This window comes from Pagrus major, chromosome 3 (assembly GCF_040436345.1).
Source record: "Pagrus major chromosome 3, Pma_NU_1.0".
Taxonomy (NCBI): domain Eukaryota; kingdom Metazoa; phylum Chordata; class Actinopteri; order Spariformes; family Sparidae; genus Pagrus; species Pagrus major.
In genome coordinates this window covers 19,057,016-19,074,511 of record NC_133217.1, presented here as the reverse complement: position 1 = coordinate 19,074,511, position 17,496 = coordinate 19,057,016, and the positions used below count along the sequence as shown (strand labels likewise).

At 41.2% G+C, this 17,496-nt stretch overlaps 1 protein-coding gene across 1 annotated transcript; it reads right to left on the bottom strand.

The window, feature by feature from the left end:
* Window positions 1–1,085: 1,085 nt before the first annotated feature.
* Window positions 1,086–6,974, bottom strand: cited4a (Cbp/p300-interacting transactivator, with Glu/Asp-rich carboxy-terminal domain, 4a). The gene is made up of 2 exons (XM_073462965.1): window positions 6,815–6,974; window positions 1,086–4,276 (listed from the first exon to the last, which is right to left on the bottom strand). Exon 2 carries the CDS (start codon window positions 4,259–4,261, stop codon window positions 3,548–3,550), a length of 714 nt encoding a protein of 237 aa, XP_073319066.1. The 5' UTR covers window positions 4,262–4,276; window positions 6,815–6,974; the 3' UTR covers window positions 1,086–3,547.
* Between the last annotated feature and the right edge of the window lie 10,522 nt (window positions 6,975–17,496).

Below are 17,496 nucleotides of genomic sequence, written 5' to 3'. Positions count from 1 at the left end.
ATAATTACATATTTTTCTTTTGTAGCGAAGAAGAAGCAACTTGGCTTGACTTTATCTAATGTGAGAGAGATGGAGGCCACTTTATCCATTTATTCTGTATAGACAGTATTTATATGAATTGATTGCATTTCAACCATTTCAAAAGTACTAGACCTTGTATCTATACATGTTTTATAACAATGAACAAACCAACTGGCCAACAGAAAATGAGGAGTGAATAAATGAATTAATGCAAATGAAAGTAAAGAAGTTGTACATTTTGTTCTGCTGCAGGTTTGCTCCTCTGTGTGTCTACAAGTCGCTGCCTCAGATAGTTTTCAAAAATCCATTAAAAACAGCTCAAGGACAAAACGCTGCCTCGACTAACATCATGTAGAGCAGCGCGAGTATTTCAGGTCCCCTTAATATGACTTTACTGCACAGCTAATTAGAATTTTAATGAGACTATTTTTATATTTTTTTTCCATAAATCCCCACAGAAATGTTCTTCTAATGGCAACAAGACTCCTAGCTGGAGATGTGCAGTGAGCTCTTCACATTAAGTTCTAGCAGAAGAGAAGAAACATGACCGCAGAGTAAGGTCAGAGGAGAAAAACAGCCTGTCATTCAGAGTTAGATCACGTGTCTGTGAGCTTCTGTAGGTAAAACAGTGGGCAGATGCAGGTGTGTGTGTGTGTGTGTATGTGTGAATAGTCACTGTTATTATAAATCAGCACACCTCTGTGTAATTTATACTTTACCCTTGTTATTTTTTACTTTTAAAGTTCAACAATTGAAATTATATAACACAATAAAATTATAAAACAAATGTCGGCAGGCCCAGCTTTGTGTTGACAGAGTGCTGACTCATTACTGTTTAGGATATGTAGTTTGTACTTTGCTCTGGAGTTTGCTCATCACTTCTTGTGGGTGGGAAAGTGTCTAAAACCAACGAGAGAAGAGAACTTAGGCAAATATGACGAATGAACAGCATCTTATAGCCTTTGTGGTTGAGACTGCTTACTCGCTATATAGCAACATTACAGTATAATCAATTGTGTCTTTTAAAAAGTGAATAAAATAATTACTGACATACAACGAAAACATTTCTTTAAATAAATATTTTATTTGAAAATAAATACATTTTCTTAAAATAGAATCAATAACATTACAAAAGCTTTGGGGAAGTGGGAGAAGAAGGAGGGGAGGGAGGGGGGGTTTACCCAAATGAATGATGTGTAATTTTGGAACAAGGAGTACAATCTCACACGTTTATCTACCATCTTAAGACAAGTTCCCACAATGTAATGTACTGTACATTCTCAGCCGCTTTGTGGGAAAGTGGTGGCATCCCTCACGCTTGCTTTAACATGCAGTCTACTTGGTCTTAAAGCTTCAGGCCCTGCACCCAAAAACAACCATTGGTACACTCATACTGTATCTACACACTCGTTTGTAAAAATGTAGGATATAATCTGTTGTCAACACATCAAAATCAGCCACTGATTTACATTTACATCTGACAATGTTTTTTCCAAAGTACCTTAAATGTGTCTAGATCAACTTCACCTCTAGTCTACAGTACAAAGATACAATACACAAGAAGGCTGCACTTATTGATATAGCAGTAATCAGAGGCCACTGTCTCGCTAAGGCCAGAAGTATTTTCCATTTTAACTGTGAGGTTGTGAGTTTGTCTGGCTGCAGTTTGCCAGGCAGAAAGTGAAACAGAGCGGGAACTCTCCAGCACTTTTTCTGCCTTTTTACGACAGTGTTTCAATGCCCATTGTTTGACTCGAGAGCGTGGAGATGGCAGATCTCCAGAGAGACAGGGACAGCAGCACAGTTGTATTGGAACAGATTAACACAGTGCAGCAGTGAAGCCCTGACCTCTCTGACAGCTCTACAAATAGCCTTATGACTGCAGGAAGTTCTCCCTCCACCAGCCTGCAGCGGCAACGCAGCAACCTTGACAAAAAAACCTAATTACCAACTGCGCAAAAAAAAACAAAAAAAACATGAGCGCCACAGAACATGTCCGTTTTATAATTATTGAGACACTGGAGAATGTGCAAGCCGACCTCAATTAAGACAAGCGTGTGAGAACATGTAATTTAAATCTAATCAGTAGAAAAGCAGCAGAGTAAGCTAATCTATGGCAAAAACAACAACTTTGCACGCTTTGTGCTCTTCGCTCGCTCCTCCTGCCGAATGAAATCAATGCCACAGGTAGCGGCAGCTTTAAATAATGATTAAACTAAGTGCTGCCGGGGAGTGCTGTGTCCACACATTGTGTCCACACAACAAAATCTCTCTCCCCACGCAGCCTCCAATCACATCCAGCACACTGAGTGATGGTTTAGGGAGGAGGACCATTTGATGGGTTTTTAAATGCCTCACTGCACTGATCACACACGGACGTACACAAATAACACACAGATGCAAATTCTGCAATCACGCACTTTTTTTTTCTTTTTTTAACCAATCCTGTTTTAGTAAAAAATCCCACCTCAGATCTGTGACCAACACCTTCACTCTTTGATGGCTGCCTTTTTTGCTTGGCTTTCTTGGGCCTTGTGTCAGACCACCGTTTCTCATCATTTTCTCATCTTCCTCCCCAACAATTCTTCCAATTCTACTGAGCAGTAACCCAAGATTTGCTTGCCATGAGCATCTAGAAGTGTGACTTGGAGCAGAGAGACACGGAGCTATTTTTCTACAGACCAATGCTTAGTTTAAGCCAATTCTCGAAGCAATGTGCTACTTTGCCAATGGATCAATCACAGTTCATTAGCAGGGAACAGATGAGATACATTTAAAGATTGCAGATTTTATCAGAGTCAGGTAAATGACACTGAAAGCTAAAGAATCAGTGTAGCACAGTTCACCCGACCAATCCGAGATAAACCCCGTCACGTCACCCTGGAATGCTGCACAACCTCACTCTCCTGCTCTTCGAGGAAATGTGTAATATTTTCTAGGAACTCAGTTTTGAAGAGCCAGCCTTCAATATGCACGCAAATTGTCAGAAAAAAAAAATCTCTTTTCAATCCCTTAATCCTTGTATAAACAAATTCAGAGGACTACCTTTTATAAATTTGTAAAACGTCTGCTACTGTTTGAAGGTGTCATCACAGATAAAATACATTTAGAGATACCACAGAATCCTGCAGACCCAGATGGATAGTCTTTTCAGGCGTTCCCTCGTTGTGTTTAAGTTTACAATTATCCCAAAGCCTTGGCACTGCAGGCACATGTGCTGAGGGCCAGATGGGTACAGACAGAGCCTGCTGCATCAGGATGCCTCAATTTGGCCAAAGACGACAGATCTTACTGGCACCGGCTCAAAGAGGAGGAACCTGGTGCTTCTGCTGCGTTTACTCTCAGTACAATTCTTCATCAATTCAGTGTGAGGGCGTACTAGACACTGTCAAATACACAGACACAGAAACACCCAAACAGAACAGAGAGATTGTCTCCTCTTGCTGTGCTACTGTGACCGTTCAGTCATTCTTTGGGGTGTCCAGTCCAAACAAACCAAACCAGCTTCTGACCGCTTCGCTTCTGCTCAACAGCTCACTGTGCTCGGCTGCTGTTTGCACACAAAGTCCGATATGAAATCAAACTCATTCTGTCCCAGGAAGAGTTCAGGCAGCTCCTGAACGCGATCCAACCCAAACTCCAGCACCAGTGAAGTCAGAACCTCCTCGTCGATCAGGTCTATGTCCATGCCGTTTAGCCCTAAAGGGGCACCAATGTGCTGCATGCCTGATAACTGGGCTGGACCCACCCGGTACTGAGCACCATTGGGCAGGTGGTGGCCATTGGGTGAGCCTAGTGGGTGTCCATGGTACTGAGTGTTGAGTTTTTGCAGGTGCATGCTGGCCATGAGCTGCTGAGAGGTGAGGGTACCAGGGTGGTACTGTTGAGGGTGTCCACCCTGCTGCTGCTGCTGCTGCTGCTGCTGCTGCTGCTGCTGGGGGTGCATGTGGTGGTGCTGCTGCTGCGGTGCCTGGCCATTGTACATCATGTTTCCAGACATCATCTGGTGGTGGTGGTTGGCCATGGGAGCTCCATTCACAGGGCCGGCCATCCCTCCAGGTCCCACCATGCCCGGCCGCTGTCTCATGGCAGCCTCCATGCTGTTCTGAGGGTTCCTGCTGTAGTGCATCACCTGGCCGTTGGGCAGACTGCGCAGACCGGGCTGGCCGTTGTGCTGCGGAGGTCCATTCATGCCCATCCTGAAGCCGTGGGTCATGGGCATCATCATGTGTTCAGCCATGACTGCTCTGTCACCCTGAACAGAAAACACATCAAGTTAGGCTTTTTATTACAAGCTACATGACTTATAATATCCACAATTAAAAGTGAGTAATCCAACACTTTATACAAGAAGTCCAGTTCACTCATGACAAGGAGTGCCTTTAAAGCATTTGTATGAAGGTATTTTGCGCTTCTGGAACAAGCTTTCTAAAGTTTCAAAGGATAGCCTTGAAGACTGAGGACTAGGCAAAACGAAGACAACCTAAAACATGTTTGAAAATATTTTTAGGACCTTTTTAGGACTAAATGTATGGGCCTAAGACAACTGAGCAAGAACAATAGACCTGCAGCACCTACAGGCTTTCATCATGACACATTCAAAGTACCAGATACTTCAACTAAGTACAGAACAAACATCTGCTTTAATATGAATAATTAATCAGCTCCTGTCCTTGACAGAGTACTAGCATGCTATAGCTAGCTAGCATTAGCTACCCGACAAGTACGACATAAAATTAACAAAATAGAATCCTGTTCCATTGACACAGCCGAGACTTTTCAGTCTGTCCTTCTCATAGATGCAACTGTTAAATTTGCTACAAGAAAGCCATGGCAAGCTAGCCATGTACGGCACTGTTTTTACTCAAGACTGCTAATGTAGCCAGCTATTATCTATTGTCATGATTTCGACCCTTAATTACAATGTGATCGAAATTAACCTCATTTGTACGATTTACATGGATGAATCACTTTTTTTACTGGCCATACATTTTAATGTGACGTGAAAAATAAGACTGTCCCAGTCTCTCTCGGTTGCCTATACAAGCCCATGGACTATTTTTTTAAGTTGTGTAATGCTGCTGGACTGTGGATTTCTTTGTGAAGGTCTGATTTTCCATGACAGTCCAAAGAATGTGACTTTATGCACGTTCTCGAGTGACTCATCTCAGTGCATGTCTCTGCTCCGCTAACATAGAGCAACAGTAGCTAAGGTTAGTTTAGAATGGAGTCTAGCTATTATAGCGTTGTTAGCTATCATAAATTAACAACCGGCTTCAGGCACAAAACAGAAGTTCAACAGAGCCCCTTTAAAATATCAAGTCAAATCAAACTGTGGATTTGAAGAATTGTGATAGCCCTAACAAAGCATAACCTTTTTCTGTAAGTCCTAATGATTCAATTTTTATGATTTAGACATTTTACACAACATAACCGACATAGATCGTTAAAAAAAACATATCCCCCAGCTGTACTCCAATGATGTCATTAGGTCTGTTTGGATTGGGATTGGGCTCCAAATTAGTCTTTTGGGGTTCAAAGTTGTGAGCATTTACAGGCAGGGAAGGTCTAATGAAAAAAGGGCTATTCATTTGCATTATGTGAAATGTAGGATCCAGTGTTTTTGAATTTTGACCCATACTCGAGACTAAAAGTCAGGATATATCAGCGTCTGCTGCTGCGATTTATACCTTTCTCGCTTTTATCTGTCTCCTGTCACTTTCCACCACTTTTACAGAGTGCAATGCTAAATTGTTGGAGTAGCCCTTTAAAAGAATAAAATGAAATCAGAACTCCTTTACTCTCATGAGAACAAGCCCTGTTTCTAATGAAACTACACTCCCTCTGCTCCCCAGTTCCTCTTCCTTTATTTGAACGCTCCAGTTACGTTGGAAATCTCAAACCTCCAGAATGACACCATCAGTGAATTACCACTGGATATCACACCGACGAGGGAGGGCAGCAATACCCTTGCAGCCAAAAGGACGCAGAGGAATGCCTCTCCAGACCACACACACCTCTTCCCCCCCTCTCAACACACAACACACTGCCTGTGTCCACACAGTCATTACAAAAGATCTTGAATTAAGATTACCTACACATGACTAACAGATCCTGTTGATGCTGGAACTGTAATTTGCTGTGATTGGCTTATTGAAATTAATGACATTATTTCTTAACCTGCCTCTAAATGGGATGAGCATAAAAGCACATCCAGAGCGAGCATGAATGACTGCTGACTGCTCCTATCTGTGAAAAACAAAGACATTTCAGGCTTTTAATCCCTTAAAAATGAACTCCAGTGGAGCCCACGGCTGCTTGTAGCAATTCAACCCTTTTAGAGCTGATAAAACAAGACACTTTCCTCAATAGCCTCAATCCTCCTTAGAATATGCTGCTCTTGTGTTACCTAATTAAACCCTATCTGTGGAGCTTCTTTGCAGATCTGGATTATCATTGAGCCAAATGCCACTTTGTAAATAGATAGTCTGAGGGAGGATAATAATTACTGGCATTATTACACAAGCATGTAACCTCTTTTTTTCCCCTATCCCCGAGGACAGTGCATGTGGGCTGTTTGACATTATTCGATGAACCCGCAACAAATATAATAGGCAATAACGCTGCAAGCAAACCAAGTGACAAGGTGAGCCAGGGGCTGATTTAACAGCCTGTAACCAGATCTGATCAGCCCGTGTTCAGTCTGTGGAGAAATGATAAAATAGTCCGCGGTACAAAGGGGAAAGTGCTGCCTCTCTACCTGTTTCAGGGAGTAACAGAAGACGACACCTACCCGATGTATGAATGTGGAGTCCGTGCGGTGAAGTTGGATCAGTGCCGGTTGTTTCTCCAGCTGATGCTCCGGCTACATGCAGCCCCTGCGGCGGATTCAAACTCTGCGGCGTCTCGGCAGTCAGAGGAGTTTGTTTTCTGGGTCAACTCCGGGATTATATGCATCTATAAAGCACAGAGGGGGAGAGAGAGATAGGGAGAGGAGGAGCTACCGTCCTCTCCGTCTCCTTTGTTGCCATTGGTCCTCCCCCTTAATCACTGTGCAAAGAAACATTCACTAACTACCTCCACTGATCCACCGGAGCAGCGCGGCCCCGCTCCGCTCGCTCAGCCCCGAGCCGCGCTCCGTATCCTGGAGAGATTTCACCGCCGCCTGTCTTCATTACCCTTTCACTGTAATCCGTAATGATCCGCACTCTCTTAACTGAAAGCTTTCTGTTTAAAGAGCAGCGGGGACGGATTGTTCAGGCTCGCAGGCGAACAGAACCTGTTCTGCTGCTGAGAAAAATCATTCTGACAAGGTGTTCTACATGAATGGATCTGTACAGAACAGCACATATGGTGCCTAAAGGATGTATTTTAAAACAAACAGCAGTATAGAAAGTATCAGAGCAATTAGACTCAATCAATTAGGATGATTGTTTGGTCATTTATTTATTAATAGATGTCAAAAATACATGACTTGCCTTTACACCATTATATCATTACCTCCCACCTTCTGTTATTCATAATCACATGGTAATGTATGACACAGTGTGTCTTAATCTAGTGGTAGAACTGCAGATATTATTACTTTTTTAGAGAAATCTAATGCTGTCAATTTTTTTGTTTTTTGTCAACTTTGTCAACAGATTGTTTACACTGAATGTATCAGCAGAACAATCAACATATTGGGTTTCCTTACTACGTGTTTATTCACCCCAAACAGCCATCTTATTTTACTGTACATAAACTAGCGAGCAAGGGCACTGACACTGAGTGTGTGTGTGTGTGTCTATGTGTTTAAATACTGATCAACCTTTCTGAACTCAGCACTCACCAAAGATTCCGGTGCTCTCTTCTTTTCCCCCTCTCCTCTCTGTCACGTTCATGAAGTAAAGTATATTCCCCCTCCAGCTCCAGTCGGTGGTCAGCATTACAGTAACAATACAGCTGCCGCAGTCAGGTTGTTTAACAGGAGTGAAGATAAATCCACTTTTAAATCCCAAAAGTTAAAAACCAAACTCTGAGCTCTCCTCCCGTCAGTACGGTCCAGATCAGAGCGGAATCTGATGTGGCTGAGTGTTTGGGGGATTTAGGGTCTGGCTCTGCACCCCACTCTTTCCTCCAGAGCTGGCTGGTTCTGAGCAGCTGAACAGTAGGTCTGCGCTCAACGCGTATCCCAGCCCTACTCGCTAAACACCGGGGAAAAGATTTTTGTTTTGTTTTGACTGAGAGACTCCTAGTGGCACAAATCAAATAGTTTGCATTTAGAGCTGCATCAGTCGATTTTTGGCCTCTTGGGGGTAACCTCTACTGAATAAGGCAATGCAGTGACTGGAATCTGTGGGGCATAAAACCAAAACAAAAAGCTAAAGGACGCTAAAATGCCACATAAGGCATTTTAACAAGACTCTGCCTGATAATTCTCTGAGTTAGTTACTACGAGCGAACCCTTTCATATTACACATAGTGATTTGATCCAATGCTAAAATAAAATAAATGCAGCTTTAATCACATTGTTTTGTTTAGTCTTGAATTATGTGAACGCACATACCTCGGAAATCTTGTGGCTTGGAGGGTGGAAGTATAATGTGAGTGTTCCCATATTACGAAAGACCCATAGTAAGTAAGTATATTAAAGATGACCTTAAGGGCTGGATAAAACAAATTGCCAGTGAACATAATCCACGCAACAGTAACACTTTGCTCAAAATGTATTAGACAAAACCACTTAGTAGTATATACATGATATTTTTAGAAGACAGGACTGCACTCGCCCACTAGCAGCCTAAACAAAGAACAGGATGACACATCAGTAAAACCCACCTTTCAAAGTGATAGAATGGTAACGTGTGAGAAAACCAAACTTTACCCTAGGACAGCTCCAGATGATTTAAAGATTATATTTGTACACTTTTTTATCAGTTGACTATGTGTTTCTCCAATATCCACGGTACATGTGTCTGTAAACGTAAAAAACAAAACAAACGTAAAACAACATCAAAATGGTGCTTTCATGTCACGTAACAGCACCCTGGATTCTTTATTTTGATGTGCCTGTACCCAGATTACCTGGATACCAATGAAACTGAGATTCTATGGAGTACAACTCCTTACCACAGAGCTCCTTCTTCGCTGAGTGTTCTCATGAAAAAAGTCTATTTTTTGTACTTTCCTGCCTCTTCGTGTTTCTTAGCAATGCCTGACTCAACCCCATGACAATGGGGTTTCTGTTCTCTCAGTGACTGAAAAATTTGAAGAACACTCAACAAGATTCACAAAAAAAAATAGCCGGTTTGCCTCAGATGCACAGTTTGTTACTACTGCCACCAGGGCTCTCTCAAAACAACCAAAACAAAAGGCATAATTTGATGAAGTTGTGAAGTGGTGTGGGATCATGGGAGCTGTTCATTTTTAAAATAACAACCATTGGTATTGAAAGTCCTTCTGATGTGACTCGTAGAAACGCTCAAGGATGTTGTCACATTTTCAAGTTTTATCCACATCATGTTTTGTCTCATTTGCTGACTTCCTTCCTCACTCTCTGACTTATTATCTGATGTTACCCTGGAAGTTATAACTACAGTCGACCAAATGAAAAGCACCATTACCTTGAATGAAATGAGGAATTTCTCTGGTTTCGAACATTGTTAGAAACATTTGGGATTAAATCTAAGTGCAAAACTCAATAAAACATATAGGCATTTTAATTTGAAATGTTACATATTATATCTTTAAAATGCGGTTTCTTTCCATTCTGCATTAGCTGACGCCTTGTAGGCTGTAGCCGTGGAATCACCAGTGCAGCACTAATTCAAAATGGTACGCAGTTTAATCTGTATGTTCTGTGACATATACAACGGACTGAGTTATGCCAAACTAAAATATAATATTAAGAATGTTTTAGTTAGTGGCCACGGAAACAGCAAAGCAAATGGGGCGGGGCTGCTTCAAGGGATACCAGACAGACGGACTGTAGGATCACCACAATGCCACTAGGATAGTGGGGTATATGCAATGTCCATTCCTTTTTTAATAAAACACAAGACATTCATTTCTGGCAAGAAATCAAACAACAAACACGAATTTCCCACATAATCAACCAGAACAAGTATATTGTTTATTTATCATCAGACTTTAATGCCAAATCTATTCCACGTTTACTGAAACATGACACCTTTGCAGCATGGTGGAAATCTAACCACCTCCATCCAGCTCCTGAGCAAGCACACACCAGCCAGTCCTTTTGTTTTGGCCTCCCTCCCTGTGTGGAGAAAGTCAAGCCCCCTCAGCAGGAGCTTGGTATGTATTCCTGTTGACATACACACACACCCTCCGCTGCAGAGGAATGTGTCCTATTTTTGGGCCCCTGAAGTCAGACTCCCAGCCTCTTTCTAATGCTCAATTCGCTTGACCATTGTGTTTTTTAGTCTTTTGGGAGGACGTTGTGTGTTTTGATCTGCAGCCACAGCCTCCTCCATTTATTTGGAAATAGCAGTTGTTCTCAGCAGTGATGAGTGTATTGGTTGAATCGGGTTTGTGTTGGCTTGTTTTGCCAAACAGCTGGATTTTGAATTCATGATTTTCAGAGTTGCAGAGGTAATTACATTTTACTGTACAAGTACTGTACTTTAATACAATTTAGAGGTGTGTATTTGAGTAATTCCCTTTAATGCTTCGTTATACGTTAACTGCATTACATTTCACAGGGGGTTATTGTCCTTTATCTTCTATTAATTTACTTATGGGATTAGAATGTTACACAAAAACATATGATCAGTTCACAAAATATGAAGCACTGTTACATAAAACTATTAAACCGCCTAACTACCAAGAGTTACATCACTTTATATACAAGTTATACATTTATAAAGTTATACTACTCTCTGCATGATGTAAATATGAAGCTATAGCCAACAGCTGGTTAGCTTAGCTTAGCCCCTAATAAAACAGCTGCTATACTCTGCAGGTAAAAGCTTCACTTTTGCATCATAATGGCGAGGAGTTCGATCTTAGAATCAAATGTCTTTTCCTACATGCCATAGGACAATACATCACTCATTTCTGCTCAGCTTTGTTGAACGCTGTCAAGTGCTGTTAGAGATGGCTGCATGTAATAATGTGACAACCCCTCAGACTGCTCTGCTTATTTGACCTCATCTGCTTGTCTGAGAATTACTTGCCGGTCCAAGTGAGATAGAAAAATGTGTTCTGACAGTTAACCAATGAAACAGTTACTCTTGGTTATCGATCATTACTCATAGGCTGTGCTCCATCTATATCATGACTCAGTGGTCCAGCATACTAATCTTTAGCAGCCTTGAGCCAGTATTATTATGTCTTTGGACTGTGTGCCACGTTATGTAATGACCGCAGCTTCTATGCAAAGGTAGGAGGATGGATTGGATGTAATTTGTTTATGTGCAACTGCTGGAACAAAGACAACATCAGCACTGATTTACTCTCCCTCTGCCTGTTTGTCTCTCTTTCTTTCTATCGAGCCTGCACATTTTCATGTTTCCCCCCCCTCACATCCTATATGTCCAGGTTTCATATTACTCACTGCTTCTTGTTCCCTGTTCTTCCCACCCCCACAGCCCCCACCGCTGTCCACTCACACCGACTGTCTCTCCTTTGTATGCTTATTCCAATAAGGGCTTTATGTATTGTCACAACATGATTAATGCAGTTTTTGCAAAAGGCAATTATTGTTAGCAGAAGGGCAGAGCCACACACGGGGTAATCACAACAGACCATTGCTCGAGCTGCAGCGCCTGCTCTGCCACTAGCCCTCATCCAGACAGAGAGCACCACGAAATAGATTTGTAAAAAGGTCATTGGAATAAATTGCCTTTTAGGTACAGTAAAATGTGTTCCTACGTGTCCTCTGGCGATGAAAACTGCCTCTGAAGTCATTGAGCTGTATGAGTGTTATACTCATTAGACAGCGAGCCGATGACATTTATGATAAATAAGAAGATTATGGGTGTATTCACATTTGTTTATATGCTAGGAACTGCCTAAGTATGTCTTTAAGGACATACTTTATGATTGTATTATATAGGACAAACAACATTGAAAGTGGAAGGCTAAATGCCTGGCACTAATTAGCTGGTGTTGACTCGGGTTCAATTGCAATGTCATATATGATGTTCTCTTCAGATATTTGTGGAGAACAGATAGGAGGCTGGAATCCCACTTGTTTTAATGTTGTGAATTACAAGATGGGATACTTTTTGAAAAGGGGTCCTTCTTAATAATACTGAAAAACCCAACCAATCCCTAATTCATGTTCATGTTCATGTGAACACTAAGTCAGAAACTGCTCATACATAATGCTATCAACCAAACCCTCTTAAACAAAACTGGTCACCCAAACAAAGGTGAGTGGCTCTGTGAAGCTGGCTGCACAATCTGATATTGCCGTGTTGCTGTTGTTTATTAGTGTTGCCCCATGGCCATCATTGAAACTGACCCGTCATGTTTTGTAATATCATAGCTTAGCGACTAGGGGAAAAAGCCCAGAAAAAATGGTTCTTCCTAAACCTTATCAAGTTGTTTTGTTGCCATAACCTAACCAAACTGCGAGTGTATGGCAAAAGTCCGGAACGCCTGTTACTGGTACACTACAAAGGTCATGTGGTTTTAGAAAGGGTTAAATATGTCATTTCGGGACTGACTGGAAATCGACCTATTTAGTCTTTTACGTATGAGGATGTGATGAATTGGTCTGGTTTGTGGCTTCTTGAAAAGTATTATACCCCTTTCACCAAAAAAAAAATCCATAAACACCCACTAAAATCTGGCTTTGGTACAATTGGCATTCGTTCCCTGGTGAAATGGCTCTGCAGTAGTCACACGTGTTTATGGACTCCAGCTACAATCAGCAGTGATGGAACGGGTGGACATGCTAATTTTTCGGTGAAATGCTGTGATGTGTGTTGAAGTTATGGACGCTTGCAAGTTAATAGCTTTCCATCCGTCGCTGTTTAAGCAGCGCACAAAAGTCATTCAAGCAGCACTGAGTTTGAAAGAGAGACTGGAGTAAAAGATATAAACAAGTAACCACTGTAACATTGAGGCTATGTCAGTAGTCAAGCATTGCCACCTGCCTGAATGGGTACTGCGCATGTGCAATTGTCAACAGGGATCAGAGTAAGTGAGCTTACATATATATGTATATATATATATATATATATATATATATATATATATATATATATATATATATATATATATAAATAGATATATACATTGGAGTAAAATGAAATGTGATGAATCAAACTGCTTTTAGCCATCATATCAACAGACAATGTGAGCCTCATATATCTGCCTAACCACAGTGTTCACTTCCTTGTTGTGTGTCCAACAATAGAGGGGGCCTCGTCTTTTCTTTCCTTTCCCTCCTCTTATACTACTCAGTAGGGAGGGGCGTCCCACCTGCTGCTCCAGGTAGTAGAAACAAGAGCATATGTTGTTTTATTAGTCTGTGTTTGTGTGTGTGCAACCACGTCCGTTCATGCATGCGTGCTCGAGGTGCTTTTTCTCCACTAATGTCTGTGTTTGCATGGGAGGGGGAGGGCCGGCTCTCAGATTCCTTGGTCTCTTGGTGTGAGCTGTGTTGTGCTCCAGCGGTTCCATTTGGCCAACAACACCCCCCAACGCCAACCCCTCCAACCCTCATTAGACAACCTTTACAAGTCCTGCCTGCCAAGATCAGGTCTGATCCTGTTAACTCTTTGCTTATCATCCCCTCACACTCTGAAGCTGCAGATAAACATGATGAGGTTGTGTCGAAAATAAATGTGACTTGCAGTAGCACAATGCAACTGAACAAAAAGCTGCAACAGGAAACTGGTGTAATAGTGGTTTCTCACTCAAACGACTTCCCTTTTCAGCGTAAGAGACATACCGAGAAATCTCCATCTTGAAGTTAATCAGATGTTAAAATTGTTACATAATTCTCATCTTTATGGTTAATTCACTTTGATTTTCTTGAACAGAAATGTTCTTATGCCCTATTCTGCCATGTCGCAAAGGGTCAACTGACTCAAAATGACAGAACCCTTTTTCCCCCCATTTACCTCTATAGTAGTATCTAACTATGCAGCTAGTTCTGGTTTAATTTGTCCAGGTTTTGAGATATGTCCATCCTTGAAATGCAATGGATAACCCACAGATGCATTGTCAGGTTTCTTGGGAACTACTTAGGTAGGTGCAGTTGCACTGAAAACTGTCCACTGCAAGGTAAATTATCAAGTAAAAAAACAGCACACTCAGTATGTTTACGTGCACTTATGTAACCAGGTTACAGTTAGCTTTCTGCAGTATCCTCGGGATGATTCACAAAAGCTATTTGCACCCTCACATGCACCATTAGGAAATGGGCGAGTCCTGGAGGCCTCTCACAAGCCGATACATGGATCGCAAGTCTGACATTCATTTTGATTCGAGAAATGTGTCATGAGCTACAGGACAAGATCACATGTTGACAGAAAAGCAGTTCAGGTAACTGAAATAGGGGACAAGAGAAACACACTCAGCCACGTGTACTGGTAACCAGGTTTGCAGTTGGTTTTAAATGTGTATGATAAAGACTTTATACGGGGAAAGTATAGCTATGAAATGGTAGGATAAATGGAAAAATCATGAGATGTTGCAATGCATTTCTCATTCAAGTTACTGAAACTGACACAAAATAGCATCTTGTCTGAATAAGATGCTGAATAAGTCAGTTCCCACGACAGAAGTGTTTGTAACATTCAGACACATTTATGCTGACCCAGAAAAAAAAGTGTCACTGAGCCATCAACCTCGTTTCGTTCGCGCATGTAAACACACAAACTGTATGTGGAAAGATTTTTTTTATGAAATTTCCAAATGCCAAGAAAGGATATTGCAACATTCAGTCAAATAATAAAGAACTTTCTGCATTACAAGATGCCACTTGAGCTTAGCTGTACAATATCTTTTATATAATTTGGGGGAACCTTTGAAGGTCCCATATTGTAAAAAGAGAGACTTCCACTGTCTTTTCGAGCAGATCCAGGTGCTATATAAATACTCTGAAAGTATCAAAATGCTCAATCCATGGAGAAATGCACACAGCATGTATTCAGATATTGTCTTCAAACCAGCTGTCAGGACTTTGGTATGCCACAACTATAGAAGTCCCCCCCCCTCACTCACACCCCCAGCACTGTTGCAAAAACACCAGCAGAGCTGATGTGGAAACACGGTGGGTGGTGCCTGCTCAGGCCTGTGATAGCTGGCCAATCAGAGCAAGATGGGCTTTGGGAGGGGGACCGTAAAGAGACTTAAATGGAGGGTTCAGAAAGAGACTGGATAGAGATGTGCAAAATAATGTCGATTAATGACTTGTTGGAAATGATTATAATATGGGACATTTAAGATAGTGACCAGAAAAATGCAACAACAGGCAAACAGATTATATAAGTCTGACTTCTTTTTGAAAGGCTTAAAATGACCTTTGCTCATACTGTATTTTCCTGATGAGACCAGTTTTGCATTCACTAACTAATGACTGACTGACATAAACCAATGACTGACCTTCATCAGAAACATCTAATGGTATGCAATGATGTAGCATGATGTTATACTGCAGTCAAAGGTCAGGCAATGAGGTTAAGATGGATGGTTGGGTGTATGTGATGGCAATGCCAGAGACCAGAGCTCGTGTCCATCTTATACAACAACCAACACTGGTTGCTTTCAACCCTTAAAGAAGTAGCATGACATTTTGGACTATTGATACTGATACTATTAAATATTGATATAATTGTCATGTCTGTACTTTTAGTATGGAGTGAGGAGGCAATTGGAAGTCATTTTACAAGACATACAGCCTTGGCTACAGCAAGTTACTCCACAAAAGCACATTCCATTTCACTTTGTATTTGGATAAAACAAATTTGAACCATTATGTCAATTATTGAGCTTTTGAGGTATTGGTAGGTGTGTTTTTTAATCTTTGGACAGAGCCAGGGTTGCTATAACCTCACTTCCTGTTTTTATGTTAAGGTAGGCTAATCATATTCTGGCTTTAGCACTGTATTTATTGTACAGACCCAAGAGTAGTAGGCCCATGTTGACCTTCTCACCTAACTGTCAGAGGCGAACTGGGTATTTCAAAAATGTTTAAACTTGAAACAAAATGTAAACTTGAACGTAAAAACACTTTTAGTCAATACATAACCACAATAGTCGGTTTGGATCTAGCAGGTCAGAATTTTCCTGGAATGGTCACTTAGGTCATTTTGGAATTATATGTTTTGTTACTCATACTCTTACGTATGAGGACTTGTTGAGATCACATCCCTACTGGCACTTGTATTTTCACAGAAATACATTCAAACACTGATAACTGCCTGTGGCTCTGTTGACACTGTGGGCCTTTACTGCTTCTGTTTGATTCTTCTGGATGACTATTCAAATCTATTCTAGGACATAACCCATATCTGATACCAATATGAGCTGACAGCAAGGTCGAACAGACCTTGCTGTCAGCAGTAAGAGTAAGAATTAAAGATGTCACATTTGTTTTTGTACCTCCACTAAGCTTCTTCCTCATATTAAAAAAGTCTTTGGTTAAAAGTAGCCACAAGTACTGACTGATTTAAAGCATTAGCCCACATACCAATCATAAAACTGTCTGGCTTTCTTTCCACCATTGGATTTGGTACACTTCCATGCTGATGCTGGCTCAGCCAAACCGACAACGTGTGAAATGAATGATGATTTACTTATTGTCATGGCAATGCTGACAATTTCTAAATGGGGCCTTGAAATACAAGTAACTTGCCTCTGGATCACTTTGCACGACATGTTCTTTGAGACCATACTGGAATTGAAAAATTCAACTGTGTCACTTTATCTTTTTCATTCTGGTTACAAAAGTACAAGATCTGTATAAAAGCCTGGTCTGCAAAATATTTAGCTATTGAAACTATACTCTGATGGCTAGTTGGTGTAACTAACCATTGCAGTAACTAACAGTCGCAGAAGCTCTATGGGTCTCTCACTATTTTCTCTCTACTGTTCTGTTTACTCTCCACAAGTATTTTACTCACCACTGAACACCATTTTCTGCGGTAGAAAGTTATTTGAGAGGGAAAATAAAGCTCTTCAAACTAATTGGCTTGCTCAAGGCCAGTTAGCAAACTCACAAGTTTGCTTAGCTTGGTCTTGAGCAGGTTCTCACAGTTTATGGAAGTATTTGTATCACTGACTCCTGTCTCATAACTGCTATTGCTCTTTTGTGGAGCAGTTAATACACTGACAGAGAAGGCTGAATTAGAGTGAATAGTGCAACGCAGCTAATAATCTATGATGGCTTCCCCTCTCTCTCTCCAGCTATCTGTCCCCTTAAAGAACAGGAAGGCACATTTTTTGCAGTTCTGGTGTAAATACAGCCAGAATGACATGCTTAGATGGACATCTTTTACAGTGCAATGAGTAATA

Coding starts and splice junctions, on each gene's coding strand:
- cited4a (XM_073462965.1), bottom strand. CDS start 4,261: ATGGCTGAACACATGATGATGCCCATGACCCACGGCTTCAGGATGGGC.